The sequence below is a fragment of the Pyxicephalus adspersus genome, chromosome 2, assembly GCF_032062135.1.
Source record: "Pyxicephalus adspersus chromosome 2, UCB_Pads_2.0, whole genome shotgun sequence".
NCBI classification, from domain to species: Eukaryota; Metazoa; Chordata; class Amphibia; order Anura; family Pyxicephalidae; genus Pyxicephalus; species Pyxicephalus adspersus.
The window spans coordinates 51,344,692-51,363,600 of record NC_092859.1 but is presented as its reverse complement, the minus strand read 5'-3'; the positions used below and the strand labels follow the sequence as shown (position 1 = coordinate 51,363,600).

General features: G+C 38.5%; 1 protein-coding gene across 1 annotated transcript in view; it reads left to right on the top strand.

Annotated features, from left to right (window-relative positions):
• TCF7 (transcription factor 7) overlaps window positions 1–18,909 on the top strand; it is a 117,792-nt gene that overhangs the window by 55,055 nt on the left and 43,828 nt on the right. Inside the window, exons 4-6 of the mRNA XM_072398981.1 lie at window positions 3,851–3,983; window positions 11,027–11,117; window positions 17,725–17,811. Of these exons, the coding sequence (XP_072255082.1) occupies window positions 3,851–3,983; window positions 11,027–11,117; window positions 17,725–17,811 (311 nt within the window). The remainder of the gene's footprint in view (window positions 1–3,850; window positions 3,984–11,026; window positions 11,118–17,724; window positions 17,812–18,909) is intronic.

The window sequence follows — 18,909 nt, the reverse complement described above, 5'->3', positions numbered from 1 at the left end:
ATAACCGACCAAAGTTCCTGTGTCTCTTAATAGACTCCAGTGAAAATGATTTTGTGGTAAATACAAGACAAACTTTTTATTTAATATGTTCAACAAAATTAGAGAGTGAGTAACCATTAAAAGTGTATGAAAGTGGTATAAGGGTTCCCTAAATACATTTTAGAGCACACACTTCCCCCATAGTGCTTGTCTTACCCACCTTAAGCACTTCCTCTATATAGCTCCTTTTATTTCCTTTTAATAAATGCCAGTGGGAAAACAAATTGTCTTTTGTTAGTGGGAAGAAAAAAGACTGAACAGCAGTATAAAAAGCACTAGCACGTACAGAGGTCAAAAGCACGAACCGCTGACCACTGCATTCTGTACATTGTGTTGTGATTTAAATATTGTGGGTGGGAGTGCTTTCTTTTTCAGATGAAACATTTTAAAACATTTTCTCTTATCTCTTGTAAGATAACTCTAATCTTTTAGATTTCCCCTAACCTTTTTTTTGATGACCATAAGTAGTACCATTGCTATCAGTCTGAGTAAACAACTAGCTTTCTTTCTCAGCCCCCCAAAAATGTTGCTACCTTGACTACCTGTAAGGCTGCCAGCAATTTGTGCATAAGAGAGCTATTGAGTGATGTAGTTCGGTTTGGGCAAGCCTAATTAAGTAATGTCAAGTTGACTGTTTTTTATTGCCTATTTTTTTATGTTTTAATGGTACCGTGCATAGTATATATAATGTGTTAGTCGAGTACCCAATTTCATTTAGGGTGTAGGATTATTGGTTGGAGCATTTGCTTTTAGATCTACCATGTAAAAGGACTTTTCCCTTTTTGGCAGTTAATTGTTTTTAAGATGACTATTTAAAGTTTTTCTACTTGCATGTTGTGCTTTCCCTTTTGTGGCACGTCTGTCTTATTGCATAAAAAAATCTATAAGCAATATCTTTTTTGACATCATATACCAATAATAGAACATGCTACTTGTTTCAAATTTTTCTCTGCTTCTACATTGAAACCCTTTGATGTGATGAAAAAAGGCTTTCAAAAGTCATTTTTACTTTAGAAAAATGTATAAAATTGGTAATGCATCAAGTTAATGTACCTTCTTGAAAGATAGGGACATGGTTTAGAATCATGCTTGCGTAAATTGAAGTCCTGAAATGCATTCTGTAATGCACAATAAAAAGCTTATCTGTCTCTAGATTTTCTGAAATGTAGTGTTTTTCTTTAGATGAAAGCAGATTGAAATGTAATATATGTCAGTTTTCTCCTCAGCCCCTTTTAGCCGGGTGCACCACCCGACACTTTTCAGTAACCACCTGGCTGTTTTTGGGTGGTTTTTGAAGAGATGGGTCACAATACAGGGGCTGCCACCCGCCTACAATTTCTTCCCATCTGGCTTAAAAAAATTTTGGGGTTAAACACTGTATGTAGTGGGTAATATTAATTTTGTGTATGGCTAGGAGATTGGAAAGCATTATTGTATATTTCCTCAACACTTTTATTAAAGACCTGTTCTGTGAGATTATAAAAGCTACAGTTCCTGAATTTGTTCTATAGAGCGCTAAATTAGAACAAGGTTAACAACTATAATTTAAATTTCTCACTACTTCTTAAGTCTTATGCCCCAGTTCTGAATACTAAAAGGTAAAATTTAAAAAATAGTTGCCAAGATGTTCAACATTCTAAAAAAACCACATACATAAAAAAACAAGTGCACTCAGACTCTTGTACATACATAACCAAAACCATGCAACACCTATCGTCTACATAGGTCTTTCTTTCTGTTGAAAAAGATCATTTCTGCATGCCCAATTCCAGTCTTTTGTTTTTAAAGGTAGTTAGTAAATTAGGTTAGACAATCTCAGCTAATTTGGATTGTAGGTTAGCTGAGGGTTTTTTTTCTGCTATCTATCTCAAAACCAATTTCACAATTTGGGCAGTAGTATTAAAGTTAATTCCCCCTTGTGAAGTAAGTTGGGTGTATTTAGTCATTAGGCATAAAAAGCATCTTTTTTTTAAAAGCAGTATGCCAATTTAAAATTCCTAAATCCTGAATTCTCTTTTTGGGGACACATTTAAACATCCACAAGGGGACACCTATACAGTATAATACAATATAATACAGTATAAGATGTATGCTGTGGGTAAAAAAAAAATAGGAATGGGACTTTGGGGCCAGTTTAGAATGGATCTTGAAATATATAATTATATTATATACAATCCAACCCAATGTGAAAAATCAAATTATAAAGAGGAAGTAAACTGAAAAATGCCCCCCCCCCCCAAAAAAAAACAAAACAAACACTTACCTTCAATTCCGCAGTGCAGTAGATCAGTCCGGAGGTGTCTTCCATCGAGTTCCGCGTCATACAGGCATCGATCTTCGAGCTGGTGCACCGGGCGCTCCATCCCAGGCGCAAGATCGGGTGACATAGGTTGGAAAAAAACTTGATGATCTCACTGCGCATGCGTGAGATGCTCGGGCATGCGCAGAAGGAGCTCCCAAGAGCCTCCCAGGATGTGTGATGTAGGTATCCCAGGAGGCTTTGCGCATTAAAGGGTTGTCTACCCTTTTATGTAAAGTGAAATTTCTGAGTTTAGGCACGCTTTAAGCACTCCACAAACCACATGCTTTTGCTAGGCTACTTTAAATATGAAAAACCTTCCTTGTATATTGGCATGCTACATTGAGAAAGAAATACTAATGTTCTGGTGCCTTACTGCATTAACATGCATTGTGGTAATGAAACAGAAACATCTTTCAGACCTGAACTAGGAGAGCTTTATTAAATCAGGCCTACATTTTTTACTATATAGAAGCCAAATGTGCCAAATAAAATTTTAAAAAATGTTTTACTAACAGATGTCATTAGGCCTAATTTATCAAAGCCCTCCAAGACTGGAAAGATAGACTATTATTGGTTAACCTAGATAATCCAGCAAACATGGAAATGGATTTAGGATTGAAAACATTTTCCAAATAACAGCAAATGATTTTAAAAAATCCATTCCAGGTTTGCCGAATCACCCTTGATGGTCTATCTTCTCCAGTCTTGGAGAGCCTTGATAAATCAGGCCCTTTGTGTCCTCATCTTGTCTGAAGGGCTCTGTCAGATGCTATAACTTTTTAGTTTCGCAAGGACTGACTTTGTCGGTATCCTTTGTCGATTTTCTTCTTTAGGGAATTTATTCTCAAGTAATTGTTAGAATGGCTGTTTTCGCTGTGTCCTATTAGGAGTTTTTAGTCTCACCATATATTGATTCCTTATTAAGTTCCATTCTTTGAACAGTATTCAGTAATATGTTTTTTATTTCTAAGCCCAAAGGTTTTTTATTTAATTCTGAGCAAAGCAGGGAATGGTTGGCACCCCTGATCCGTTCAAAAAATTCCCTAAATTTATTTTCTTAAAAACACAGCAGAAGGTTGGAGAAACTATCTTCAAAATTTTGCAAATCCCCAATAACAAGTGTTACTAGTTAAAGATTTCTGTTTCAATTCTGTTCTGGTTACAGATGAGTTGTGTCCAGGACAGCTGTAAAACAGTGATTCTCCAAAGCAAGGACACGGATGGACTTTCAAGCTGTTACCTGAAGTATTAAATGCAAGTTACAGAAATCTATTGGGTGAATGGTGTCACTCTTGCACTTGATGGTGGGAAGTTGTTGATTAAGTACTTGAGACTTCAGTTAATGCATGGGATGTGGGCATAATAAAAAAAAATTCTAACCCCTCAAAAACACTATACAAAATACCAAGAGTTTTTCTTTTTAATACATTTTATATATTTAACAGATGTAAAAATTTTTATCAAAAATTTGGGTTGTAGAGATAATTTTTTTTTCATTTTGTCTTCTAGTCCAGTAAGGTTCCTGTGGTCCAGCCATCGCATGGGGTCCATCCACTCACACCTCTCATTCCATTCAACAATGAGCCATTCAGTCACAGCTCCCACTCGCCACATCTTCCAGCAGACCTCAACCAAAAACAAGGTAACTTGTACTTCATACCTCACCAAGATTTTTTTATTCACCTTTCTTCTTTCTGCCTGTTCAGAATTATTCAACATAAAGTAAGAAAAAATAAATAAATAAAAAAATAAAAGTACTTGTTTTAAGTCTACTATTCTTTATTATTATATCCATTCAGTTAGAACATCAGGTGGGTAAATAACATTTTCAGAACTGTCTTTATTTTAGTACAGGTTTACAGCTTCGATAAAAATGTGTAACCCTGTATCTCAGTAAAGCTCAGTAATTGTAAAGCTATTTGAAGATGGTGCCTGCTTTTAAAAACAGATCAAATAACTACCAGTTAGGAAGCTGATGCATTCTTCAATACCCTCCATACCTGCCCTTCATACCTGTAACTGTCAACACAAACAGGATACTATGTGAAAGCTTGAGTCTACAAAGTATAACCAAGCCAATGTCATTGTGTCTGTTTTATTTATTTGATAAATTAGAATCATTCACTAACCATAAAGCCTAAGTAAAAGACAAACTGTAGAATGTTTTTGTTGTTTATATCAACAGGCTAAAAATGTTTAAGACTATAGTATATTAAGGAAATCGCAAATGTTGCTAGAGCAGATGGGCTCCCAGAACGCCCAACAGGCTCCTTGGGTGATCCAGCTCTGGGTACATCAAAGAGCAATGTGCAGTTAATGTGCAAGGGTGATGAAGGGAATTATTGTCTAATACACATCCTTTATGCATGTGAACTGTGTTTGTGGTTGATAGACACAACTTTTGTATTTGATGTGCACAGTTTCAGTACATTCACAACAGATCTGTAGGGAATATGTATGTAGAATATAGTACTACTGTATAATCACAGCCCTCTATCTATAAGCCAATCATAGCGATTACATGAGTTTTTTTATGAAGAAGGCTTCCAGCTCAGCAGTCATTTGAGCCATGCAGAGAGAGAGGTGATGATTGCAGCAGCCAGTTGATTTAAACCATAGAAGTATTGTACAGACTGTAAAAAGTTCCATGTAAACTCAATTTTTGTACATTTTATTGAGACATGTAGGCTTTTTTTTTTACTGAAATGTAATGAAAATGGTTATCATGTAGTTGAATATGTAGTTGAATCATGTTATTGGTACAGATGTAGCTATAGATGTTTTCTTTCAAGCAGTCTAATTTGTGAACCAGTATCTAGTCATAATGAGCAGTGCAGAGGTTGAAGATAGGAAGTAGATACTGATAGTAGGTGTTGAGCTCTGTATTCATGCGGTGTTGAAAATGGAAAGTGCATCATACGAGATATGAGAGTGGCCAGTCATCCTTTGAAAAAACTGTATGAAACCGGAAATAGTCTCTATGCAATAGCTATGTATTTGGTTTGCCTCTGGATTTCACATACGCTGCTTTGTTTGCCCATACAGTGTTGGGTTATTGTGGTCACCCTGAATATACACTTTTGTTTTCTCCTGTATATGTACTATATTATGCTACTGTGATAAAAGCGTAATTTTGATTTCTACTGAGAATTTAGGCCATTTATTATTGGGCTTCCTTACAGTATTTCACTGTGGGGAATTTAGAAAGGGGAGTAGAAATAATCAAGCTACTATTTGCTGTATATTGTCACTTGTCATGGAATTTTAAGTATTTCTGATTATAGTACTACAACGTAATGGAAAGAATCCTGTAAGCTGCCCTATTGTAAAGATGCATAAATCTGTGTTCAAGAAATGCAATATTATGATAATATTTTTGTTTTTACTTCACTTTTACATAGTTACATAGTAGGTTAGGTGAAAGAAAAGGCATAAGTCCATCAAGTTCAACCACCAGGGAAATAAACATATCCCAGATATAAAACCCTATAAGACATAGTTGGTCCAGAGGAAAGCAAAAAAAAAAAAATTGTTCAATTTGCTTCAATGGAAAAAAAATTCCTTCCTTATTCAATGAGGCAATCAAATATTCCCTGGATCAACAGTCTCTTTTATCTTTACTTTAAATCCTTAATACCCAGTTATATTCTGTGCTTCTATAAAAGCATCCAGATTTTTCCTAAAGCAATCTATAGTAGTCGGTGAAACTACTTCCTGAGGGAGCCGATTCCACATTTTCACAAATCTTACAGTGAAGAATCCCTTCCTTATCCGGAGCTTAAACTTCTTTTCTTCCAGATGCAGAGTTCCCTCTTCTTCTTTGTAATGATCTCAAAATGAATAATTGGGAAGAGAGTTCCTCATATGGACCATTTATATATTTATGTAGGGTGATCATATCACCCCTTAAATGTCTCTTCCCAAAGGAGAATAAATTCAGTTCAGCTAATCTCTCCTCATAGCTGAGCTCCTCCAATGCTTTTATTAGTTTAGTTGCCCTTCTCTGCACTCTCTCCTATTCCACATGGTCCTTTTTGTGAACTGTTGCCCAAAACTGGACTGCATATTCCAGATGTGGTCTGACCAATGCTTTGTACAGGGGCAGGAATATGTCTCCATCTTTGCAGTCTATTCCTCTTTTAATCCAAGAAAGTACTTTGCTAGCTTTAGATATTGCAGCTTGGCATCGCATGCTGTTATTAAATCTATGATCTACCAGAACCCCCAGCTCCCCCCTCCCCCAAATATATTCCCCCTAGAGAATATGAAGCATGCATGTTGTAACCCCCCCTAGTGCATAACTTTACATTTATCTATATGAAATTTCATTTGCCAAGTGGCTGCCTAATCAAACAGTACATCCAGGTCTGCTTGTAGATTATAGACATCCTGTATGGACCTGGAAAGTAAGGAAAACCCCAAAAATGTTTTTAAATATATTAATAGCATAAAAATCAGATCTGAGCATGTAGGCCCCTTAAAGGATGCCTCTGGGTTGGTAACTGGGGATAAAGTAAAGGCGGATTTCCTAAACACTTTTTTTTTTTTTAACTTTGTGTACACAGAAAAATTGCAGAGCTCAAGTCCAAATTCATAATAGCAATGTCACTGCCTTAAACGGTTCACAGTGGCTCAAAATGGATTTGATTGAGAAACAGTTGGGCAAAATTAAGGTTGACAAAGCGCCAGGACCCGATCGATTACATCCACTTGTCCTCAAAGAGTTGAGCTCAGTTTTTTCAAAGCCATTATTTCTAATTTTTAGAGTCTCTTTAATCCCTGGCATGGTACCGATGGATTGGCAAAAGGCCAATGTGGTTTCTATCTTCAAAAAGGGAGCAAAGTCATTACCAGGAACTACAGACCGGTTAGTTTAATGTCCATAGTTGGAAAGGTCCTAGAGAGTATGATAAAGAACCACATTGAGAAGTTTCTGCTAGAAAATAATATTATAAGTGATAGTCAGCATGGCTTCAAGAAAGACTAAAGTTGTCAAACAGATTTACTCTCTTTTTATGAAGAAGTAAGTAAACAGGTAGACAGTGGAGTAGCAGTTGATATAGTGTACTCGGACTTTGCTAAAGCATTTGACACCATACCCCACAGACAGTTAATATGCAAGTTAGAGTCAATAGGTTTAGAAAGGTCAATCTGTAAATGGATAGAGAACTGGCTTAAAGACCACATCCAGAGAGTAGTAATTAATGATTCATACTCTGAATGGTCTAAGGTTATTAGTGGTGTCCCCCAGGGTTCAGTGTTGGGACCTTTACTGTTTAACTTTTTTAAAAATGATATAGACTTTGGGATTAAAAGTACCATTTCTGTGTTTCCAGATGACACCAAACTATGTAATGAAATTAGGTCCATACAGGATGTCTATTATCTACAAGCAAACCTGGATGTACTGTTGATTGGGCAGCCAAGTGGCAAATTACATTTAATATAGATAAATGTTAAGGTATGCACTTGGGGGCTAACAACATGCACATTTCATATAGTCTATGGCAGGCATGGGTAAATTCTGGCCCACAGGCCGTATAAGCCCCAATCAGCTTGTATCTCAGGTCCTTTGGGTGGTCCGCGGCTCTGGCTGGTTCCACCCCGAGCAGGGTCAGGAGAAGAACCCCACTGGGGGGGGGGGGGGCAAACTAGCCAGAGCCGCGGAACACGTCCCCCGTTTGAGTACCGGCTCGTGGAGGTGGACAGGTTGTGTGCAGGGACACAGCCCACCTACTCTCCCATCACAGGCTCATATCCGCAATGGGAGAGTGGGCGGGCTGTGTCACTGCACATTGAAGAATCCGCTTGCTATAGAGGTGAGAGGCAACATGGCATGGGCTTGGCATCCCAGTGATGTTGTGATGTGTATTGGGTAGCACAGAAGGGCACAGGTAAATGTGACAAGCCTGCAGGGAGCGTTGTGTAAATATTATCTTACTATGCAGGAGCTTAAGGATAGCCGCAATAATCCTGATAACTGAATTCTGGATCACTCAGTATGGCAATGTGACAGAGCCTCCATAATTTACTGCATGATAACAGCTCACATACTCACTCCAAGGTCCTTCTACAACATCGTAGTGACCTCCTGACTCATCGCTGCTCATTAACACAACAATTCTACAGCTACAAAGTGGGTGTCTGGTGTAAAATATTGAGGCTTGTTGTAGGTTGCTGAGTTCTTTGCTTGTGTTTGGCTTAAATTTTACATCTGCAGCTTTCAGAAATGACACAGAATGGTGAAGGATTTCTCGGGAACAATGCAATCTTTGTGAAGTGTGTTGTTACTGGTACAGCAGAGAAGGGGCACTGATCTGCTCACCAGAGAGTACTAGGCAGGGTGTGCGGCAGTGCTGCCCTTGTGTGTTCTCCCTGTTTGCATGTGCTGCCTCCAAACATTCAGTCTTTTTGCATATTCATAAAATAACTTTGTAGGTTATTTGGATTTCTCCAGGATCAGCCTTGTTAGGGACACTGCATTATAAGTATCGTAGGAATATTAGATTGTGAGCTCCTCTGCGATGACTATGAACTATGCACTATGTGTCTGCTTTATTTAATACTTGTATATATATCCTAAAGTGCTGTATATTGGCACACCAGATGAAGAAAAAAAATCTAATTTCTTTCTTTCTTTTCTTATTCTTCTAGACCAGGCATGGGTGCAGGCTCAGATCTGCGATAGGAGAATGGGCGGGGTTATGCCATCATGACATCATGTTCAGTGGCGTCATGATGGCATAACCCCGTCCACTCTCCCATGGGCCCAGCCCCTCTGTCAAACTTTATATCAGATTGTGGCCCCTGACTGAAAAATTTTGCCCTCCCCATGTCTAGGGGGATTACAGTTGGGGAGGGGGGTCAGAAATGGAAAAGGATCTGGGGGTTCTGGTAGGTTATGGACTTAATAACAGCACGCAATGCCAAGTTGCAATATCTAAAGCTAGTAAAGTACTTTATTGTATTAAAAGAGGAATAGACTGCAGAGATGGAGACATAATCCTGCCCCTGTATAAAGCATTAGTCAGACCACATCTGGAATATCCAGTCCAGTTTAGGGCACCAGTTCACAAAAAGGACATTGTGGAGTTGGAGAAAGTCCAGAAAAGGGCAACTAAAATAATAAAGGGAATGGAGGAGCTCAGCTATGAGGAGAAATTAGCCTAACTGAATCTATTCTCCCTTGAGAAGAGATGCTTAAGGGAAGATATGATCACCCTTTAAAAATATAAATGGTCCATATAGAGAACTCTCTTCCCAATTATTCACCTTGAAATCATTACAAAGAACAAGAGGGAACATCCAATTGCCTCACAGAATCAGAAAGGAATTTCTTTTCCCGTTGAAGCAAATTGTACCAGGGTTTTTTTTGCCTTCCTCTGGACCAACTATGTCTTATAGGGTTTTATATCTGGGATATGTTTATTTCCCTATTGGTTGAACTTGATGGACTTTTTTCAACCTAACCTACTATGTAACAGTAGATGAACATTGACATTTAGCTGTTTGTAGCTACACACTAACGTTTTGAACTATATCTTTGATGATAGTTTTTATTTTATTTGCATAGACTTTGTTAGAGAATCCATCAGGGCACTTACATTTAGTTACATTACATTTTATTTCTTACAGTTGTAAACAAAACTTTGCTTGTACATTGAGCAGAAGGGATTTCAGAAGTCCAATTGTATAAATCACTAAAGCCTGGTACTATAACATCACTTTAGTGATTTGCAGTGTAAAGATAAGAGTGGTAATGAGTATGTAATGTACTGCACAATGTACAGAATAGGGCAGTCTGGAGTATATGATGTGCTGCGCAGTGTATAACCAGCATACCTTATTTTGTACCTCATGACATTCTGCCATGCACCCCTACACACCTATACACCGCAAATACAGTACATGCATCATATTCCCCCTGCATCCCATTTCTCATTGGTGGATCAACAGTTTTAATTATGGCATGAAGCAACAATCACTCCCTCTGCGTTACTTACCTTTCCCTGCTCGCTCAATGCACAAATTATATGAAAGGGTCGGGTTCGGCAGGGGTGGGGTTAGGTTTGTTATGTGGGTATGGCTGCCCTTCTCTCGCTTACAAAGATATATGTTTTTTTTTTTTTTTGACTAAGGTATTTTTGTGTTTGATAAACACTTTAAATATAATACTGATAGCTGTAATAAACCATTACTTGCAATTTAGTTTTAGCAACTACATTTTAGCAAGTTTTTTTTTTTTTTTTAACTTCACATTATTAACTTTTATAGATCATTAGAGAAAGACTAAAACTCAGTGGTGGTGGTCGATTATAAACAACAAAAATAGCAAACCCAAGCAGTAAATTGTAAACTCTGTATTTGAAAATGCTCAATTTTAGATTTTTCTCTATGTTGTACCTATTTTGCAAAAATGTATTTAACATTTTTGAAAAGAAAACCCATTTTTTTTTATATTTATTTGTGTGTGTGTATATATATATATATATATATATATATATATATATATATATATATGTGTGTGTGTGTGTGTTTATGAAGCACCCTTTAAATTAGGTTAACTTCTGGGGGAAGGGGGGGCTGCCTATGGGCACCCTGAAAAGCCCCATTGTTTGGGATTACTGGTGTAGCAGTGTAGTTTTTTTCATATATATTGATTGTATACTGTTTTTATCTATGCAGGTGCCCACAGATCCTCCCAAACACCAGATATCCCACCATTTTACTCTATACCACCTGGAGGTGTTGGGCAGATTTCACCTTCAATGGGTTGGTAAGTAAGTGTAAACTGTTTAACATGTTCTATAATACATTATTTACTTAGTAAATCTTTAGTCATGTGTTTTTTGGACAAATCAAGATGATTCTGTACTCCTTCCTTGAATGCAGGAGACTTGTGTCTACGGAGAAAGTTTTCACAAAGCAACTTGAATGCCTCGTAAGCTTTTAGCTCAGCTGCTAAGAGGAAAGGGTAACCTCACCGCCAGTCTGAACTTAGCCTTGAAGTTTTGTGAGCATTCAAGAATATATTTGGGGCACCACAGCACATTGACAGTATGTTAATGCTCATTGCCATGAAAGTGGAACATGCAGTCTGAATTTGGGGACCCTGGTCTTGAAATAGCCCACCCTAAATGTGAAAATAACGATCGTTGTTAGGATTTTATGCTTGTGACCTCGTATCTAGCAACTTATGCTTAAGAGGCTTACATTTAGTCTAACTGTAACAGCTCCAAGGGTCTCCTGTGTACCCCGAAAATGTCATGTTTCTCTGACAATCAGTGTAGGAGATATAAAGGTTTATACATGGTGATAATGGCAGCTGCATGGACACAGACACAGCTCTCATGCTGCTGTAGGGGTAGAATTATTTGCCAGTACAAGGTTTAGGGGGAGCAGCCACAGCTGATTAGACACTGATCATTAGACACTCACTCTCAGGGAGTTAACACTGAGCATACCCAGGAAGCTGCCTCTCCTGCTAGACAGATCTCATGGGGAAACATAGGAGATGCGCACGTCCCATCCCCGGCAACACAATCAGCAGAGAGAGCAGAGGCGGAATGAGCAGAGGGCCGGATCTGGCACCTTCACGGGTGTGGCTCGCAGGCCTTAGGTTGGGCACCCTTGTCATACAACATTTAAATTTTAGGTAGAACAAGAGCATGAGCCTGGTAGCTGAAAGAAATAGACTGGCCTTTCATTCCTTCACATTGAAGTTTGCTTCCCAATTGCAGTAATTAGCATGTCAGAATCATTTAGTATAAAGGTATGAGGACTTTAATTCCTTTGTATTCTAATCTTTTGTCCCATGGAGTAACAAATGTCACTGTTGAGATTAACTTTGTGAAGTTGGTCTTGCTATGGTGTTGGAATGCAGAACTTCAAAGGTCGATGGTGCAGCACATCAATGTTTGTTGGAGTTATTATAGCACATGCAATTTACTTTTAAGCAGTGTGGGACTAATTACTGTATGACAAGTTGTAAACAGAAGGTCAGCTCCGAATTTTGCTCTGGCAATGAATGGCTTTGGTTCTCAGGTCTCTCAGGTTTAAAATACGTGTAGGGTGATTACAAAAAGTTATATTGATGAAAGCAAGTCCAAAAATTTCATTAAAGAAACTTGTCTTAAAAGAAATATAGAGGCTGCCATCGCTGACTTCTCTTGAAAATGCTTTATTGTTGTAATGTAAATCCCCTTCACAGGTAATGCATTCATCAAACCATGCCATGTTCCTAAACAATCAGAGAAAAAGAATAGTCCTACTTCCCATAAGTGGACTAAGTGGGAAATTACTGGCATACCCATATCAAAAGAATATAAGTTCCATTTTATTTTGAAGATGAAAAACATGTCAACATATACAAAATATAATCAATAAAAAGACCATCACATGACTTTACCTCACAATTAGTGCACATACTGTATACAATAAAATAGGAATCACATTTATTTTCTAAGTATCCAGGCGCGTTTCGTGTCAGCAGCTGCTCCTTCAGGGGATTTGATAGCAGAACAACAAAGCAAACAAACCTATCCAAAGCACTATGTGAAACAAGATATCACAAATCAATGTTTTAGACAGTAAAAATATTACCTACAGCATTCTGAGCTATCATTATCAAAATTCACACTAGATAACTTACCCAGGTGATGGTAAAATCTGTGTCAGTCCCACACTGTATGCAAGGCAGTTTTTTTTGCAGAGCATTGGATTATTGTCATTGGTATCAGGTCTCCACATTTTCACCGGTACCTAAAGTGCTAATAACACTCGGTAGATCGGTATGGAGGTTCCGCTAATCTAAGTTTGGTGCATACAAAAGATTTGAGTTGTCTGTATCTGAAATATTCTGTGGTAGGGAGTTCTCTTTTGCTTACCAGATATTCAAAGCTAAACACTGCACGCACATCTATCACATCTTTTACCCTCATGAAACCTTTACATATCCACCATCTGAAACGTTCCCGGGTTCTTCCCAGGGAAAACTCTGGGTTATCCCATAAGGGGCTGAGTGCCAAGTGAGATGACACAATTCACGGGTGAGTTCTAAGTCTGTCCCGAATTGAGAGTGAACGAGCTAGAGCAGGGCATTGTACTGTTGGCCTGTATTTTGTAGTAATTCACATCAGTGGATAATGAGACCCATTATGTTGCACAGGGACATTTGTCTAGTTGGGCTGCTTTGAAATAGTGTTGGAGGTGGAGAACCCCCAGACCTCAGTGAGTGCAAAGTGTGTAGAGAGTGGCTTTTTGTATTCTGCTTATTTTTCTCCCCCAGGTGAACCGCAAAATTTTTGTTTGTAAATGATTGATGGCTTGACATGGTATCGGGTTTGAGAGGGTGCGGAACAAGTATAGGATTCTTGGTAGTACATTCATTTTGATGGTGGCTATGCATCCGAACCATGAAGGAGGCGACTTAGCCCATCTTTTTAGGTCTGAAAGAAGAGCCTTGATTTAACAGGTCATTATTAACCTGGTATAAGGATTGGTATGTGGGGGTCAGCTTTATTCCTAGGTATTGAATCGATTTCTCTCCCCACTAAAAGATAGAGGTACTTTGAAGGGCTTCAGTTTGCTGGGCTGGAATATTTATATTAAGGGCCTGTGACTTTGAACTGTTGACATGGTGGCCCGATATCTTTGCAAATTCCCCCAATACTTTAAATAAGTTTGGTAGGGTTGTTAGCAGAGAGGTAATGTACATTAGGACATTGTCCGCAAATCATTGAGACCAATATTTTATCATGATTTTTAGATAACAGTTTATAAGAGATATAGGCCTGTAATTTGACACCTCTGTAGCATATTTCCCAGGTTTTGGGATCACCCTAATGTGAGCTGTGATTGACACCAATGGTAGGGTATTCTTCTCCCTAATGAAATTAAAATATTCCACTAGGTGAGGTGCCAAAGTGAGGCCAAATTTTTTGTAGTAGACATTGGTAAAGTTATCCAGTCCAGATGCACTGCCCAATTTTAAAAGCTTAAGGACTCCCTAAGTGTCTCTTCCACCGTGAAGGGCTTCTCAAAAATTGCTTTATGCCTTTCTTTCAGTTTAGGTAAAGTAACATTGTTAAAAAATGTTTCTAACCCAGTAGGGTCAACCAAATTTGCTTTGCTATATAGGTGAATATAAAAATCGTGAAAGGCCGACATAACTCTTTCAGGATGTTGAGACAATTTTCTGTCCCTTAATTTGATCCAGGGGAAAGTGTGATTTTTAGGCTTGGGGTTTAGTTTATTGACTAGGAGTTTGCTTGGTTTATTACTCTACCTTTAAAATGAGCGTGCTGCCCACCACAAGGAATTCTCAGCTCTTGTTGTAACAGGTTGAGTTCCGTGCGTGTTAGTTCTAGTTGCTCATGGGGGTCTATGAGGGGGTTCCCTCTGTGCTGTTGATGGAAATCATGATATTCTTAAGTTTGAGTTCTATTTGTTGATTTTGCGCCCCCTTTAGTCTGGAGCCTAATTTTGAAATTTCCCCTTTAACAGTGGCTTTATGGGCCTCCCAATGAATCTCTTGTGATGTATCTTCCTGTTTATTAATCGTAAAGAAATTTGTAATCTGGTTATGGATCTCATCTTTTATCACGAGGTAATTTAACAAACTATCTTTAAGTCTCCATTTGTGTAAATATTGTTTCCCTTTTAAGCCTACCAATTGCATTGTGATTGGGTCATGATCCGACCACGGAGTAGAAAGTATACAAACCTTATTTACTAGAGTTACCAAGTGAACCAGGAGGAGATTATGGTCTATCCTGGAGTAATGTTTATGTGCTACTGAATCGCCACTCGCTGAGGGATTAATTTCTCTCAAGATGTCAATGAGATCATGTTCTTTTAGCATCGGAGACAATTTATGGCTTCTTTGGGGTTTTTTTGTGAATGTGTTGGATTTATCCAGAATCTGATCCAGGGCCAGATAAAAATCACCCGGGAAAATCAAACTTCCCCTGGCTCTGGATGAGACTTTCATTAGTAAACGTTGAATGCTACTAACAGTTGAATGAGAAAGTCTGGGGTTTGTTTCAGGGTCAGGGTAAAGGGGAACTGCGTGACACACCTATCCGCAATCCATGGCTGGGTGCCACCTTCCTTTCTTCCTCCTTCCTTCATACTGTCTTGGGGAAATACATTTGGGGGAATCAGAAATAGAAAAGGATCTGGGGGTTCTGGTAGATCATCGAATTAATAACAATATGCAATGCCAAGCTGCAATATCTAATGCTTGTAAAGTGCTTTCTTGTATTAAAAGAGGAATAGAGCAGAGATGGAGACATAATCCTGCCCCTGTACAAAGCATTGGTCAGACAACTTCTGGAATATGCAGTCCAGTTTAGGGCACCAGTTCACAAAAAGGATGTTGTGAAATTGGAGTAAGTCCAGAAAAGGGCAACTAAAATAATAAAGGGAATAGAGGAGCTCAGTTATGAGGAGAGATTAGCTGAACTGAATCTATTGTTCCTTGAGAGGAAACGTTTAACCCCCATGGCGGTGTTATTAAATAGGATTTTTAAATGCAAAAGCAGTACATTTAAAAATCCTCCTAATTTTACATTTTCCACCTGGTCCCTCCTACCTGCCTGTATGGTCCCGCCCTCTAGGCACGCACTCTCTCTCTCTCTCTCTCTCTCTCTCTCTATATATATATATATATATATGCGGCCTTATTCAGTACAGACACAGGACCACTAGAGAACTAGAGAACCTACTAGCCTGGCCTATTTTTGCACCTGGCTTCTTTGGTGTGTGGTCTAAACTCTACACTTGCAGCACCTGTTTTAGCTCAGACCCTCCATTTGCCAGGTGCACATGCTGAAATTGGGATAAACAGCAAGACAGCCAGGTGGAAGTGAAGGGTCTGGTCCAGCATAGAGACCAGGTGCAAGTGGGAGGGTCTAGTTAGCCATAAAAGAAGCCAGGTGCAAGTTGTGGGTCTGATTAGCCAGCAAGGGAGGTAGGTGCAAATGAAGCCTGACCTTCCATTTGCACCCAACTTCCTTTCTGGCTATACCAGGCCCTTTGACTTTTGTAATGATGGAAATAGAGGTCCTCAGAACACAAAAATTCGGACTTGGTTCAAATCTGGTTGGAGAGGTCAAGAAATCTGAATGGATTCAAATTATACCTGTCAATCACAAATATAGTATGGCTTAGCTGTAATCATCCAGGGCCTTCTAAACTTATTGATGTCTGGCGGCAGGATTGGCTGGGCCCTACTGTGCCTGTTAGCATTACTATTGTAATGTCAGATCGAAAATCAGATGGCTTGAATTGCAGGATCAGAATAGCTCCAGTCCAAGTCAAAACCCACTCTAGTCTGAACTATACAACCACCAGTAGCAGGAACTTTTAGATATAAAAGATGAGCCGAGAAAATTCTGATGGCAGCCTTGTGTGTGTCGGAAAACCTAAGGGCAGAATTGTGTGGTACCTAGATTCCTGCAGCTCTTTCAGACTTGTAAAAAAAATGCATTAGGCTTTGTGAGTTTTTTTTTTTATGCATTCGGTGCAATGATTGTGAACAGTATGCCACCCCCTATGTTTTTTGTTGCAGCTCCAGGGATTAAAGATATTTGGTATTTGTAGATAATTATAGCTGGCAAAATATTAAAGAGGAAGTGCAACATAACAAAAACTATAAACTTGAGTGTTCCAAATCAGAATTATGTACCGGTATGCATACAGAAAATTAACAGGCAGCTGTTTTTATGTTTCTATGTACCTGAATATAGGAGTAGAGGCTTCACAGGGATAGATAGACATGGCGGCAATAAAATTGACTGAAGTAATCATTTTGAGGTTTCCCAAAAAAGGTCGACCATACCTCTCCCACTTTCCTCCTTACCAAGTCTCATTACATTACATTAAACAACCAAATAAGAGAAGCATCTGTTGATAAAACATACATACAGATTAGCCTTTACTGTGGAATTTTTACGCAACTTTAGTTACCTGTATCTTTGGATCTACTAATCGTTTTAAAAGTAAGGAAATGTTTTGATTTTGCTTTACTTTTTTAGCTTTAATTATCCAGCTTTTTATTACTTTTTATTACATAGGTCCAATAAAAACACACATCGTGGTAAAATGTTGCGTTTATTCCACATAGTAGGGAAAAGTGACATTTTATCATCCTAAAAGGTGCTGATTCTTGTTTTGTTAATATTGTCTGGTATAAAAAAAGTGTAATGTGTGCTTACATTAGAATATATACTGTTTTGCTGTATACATTTTGACATGACTATGGACTGTAAAGCACTGCGTAATATGTTGGCACTATATAAATACAAGGTATTAATATTAATAAGTATGCCAGAGTATTGGTAAGTTCAAACTGATTTCTTGGGTTGTTTTTCTCCACTCAGGCAAAGTCAGCCTGTCTATCCTCTTTCTTCTTGTGGATTTAGACAACCCTATTCTTCATCGCTTTCTACAGGTGCTTCATACTCGAGGTGAGTATCATACCAGTGAGATATAGCATCTTACTGTGTTTATGGCTTTGCAGCTTACATTGCTAAAGCTTTATGTATTGTTCTCAGCGTTCAGTTCCAGGACTTTTTTGAGCACAACTTCACATATCATGTCTTAATGTTCATCTCAGTCCTTTCAAAAATATTGTTTCTCATTGCGAATAGTTGCTTTAATTTTCTAAGTGGTGCAATGTGCAGCAGAAAGCAGCTTTACGGCAATTTTGTGCATTGTTTGTGTTTGTATGTTTCTAGAAACTGAAAATCAATGTATTTAGGTGTGTTTCGTGTACAGAATATAATATTTGAGATGCTATATTAAATGTAGTTTTATTTAAAAAAAATCTTAATGAATATTAGCTGAACTAACTCCTTAGATCTCTTCATAGGTTCTGTTAACACCATTATGTTAGAACAAGTGGTCTGTTTGAACACACTGCCTGGTGTCCTACAGGTAGTCTTATTATGGAAGGGCCAGGTCATTGCCCTCTGGCAGGCTAGGATGCAAAAGTTGGGTCAGAAATACTTTATGATATAAAAGTTTTTGAAATGGTAATTGTACTTAAGCAGCACCCTAAAAAATGTATCTTTTTGTCTGAAAGTCTACTTTAAAAGAGGTTCATTTCCTGGCATGTAAGGGTACTTACAGCTTAATAGCTATATATCTTAAAGTGGAACTAAAGTAAACTAAAAAAAAAAAATACACTCACATTTACTTGCGCAGATCCCTCGATTCTTCTGGAGCTATTTAGATTGGATCCTGCTCCGTTCCATTATCCGCCTTTGTCCTGAAGCGTCGGGTGTCATCTTTCCTCTAGCTCCTGCTTGTATCACCCAATCTTGCACTGCACTGCCGCGAGATTGGGTGATGTAGCCTGCTCTATATGGGGAAAAAAATAGAGTGCTAATCTCCCTGCACATACATGGGATGCTTAATGCGAGTATCCCAGAAGGCTTGGAGCTCCCACTTGAGATCGACAATTTTTTTTCTTCCATTGATGAGAGAGCTCCTTCTGTGAATGCCCTGGAGGATCATGGCATGCACTGGAGGAGCAGCCAAGAGCCTCTCAGGATGCGTGACGT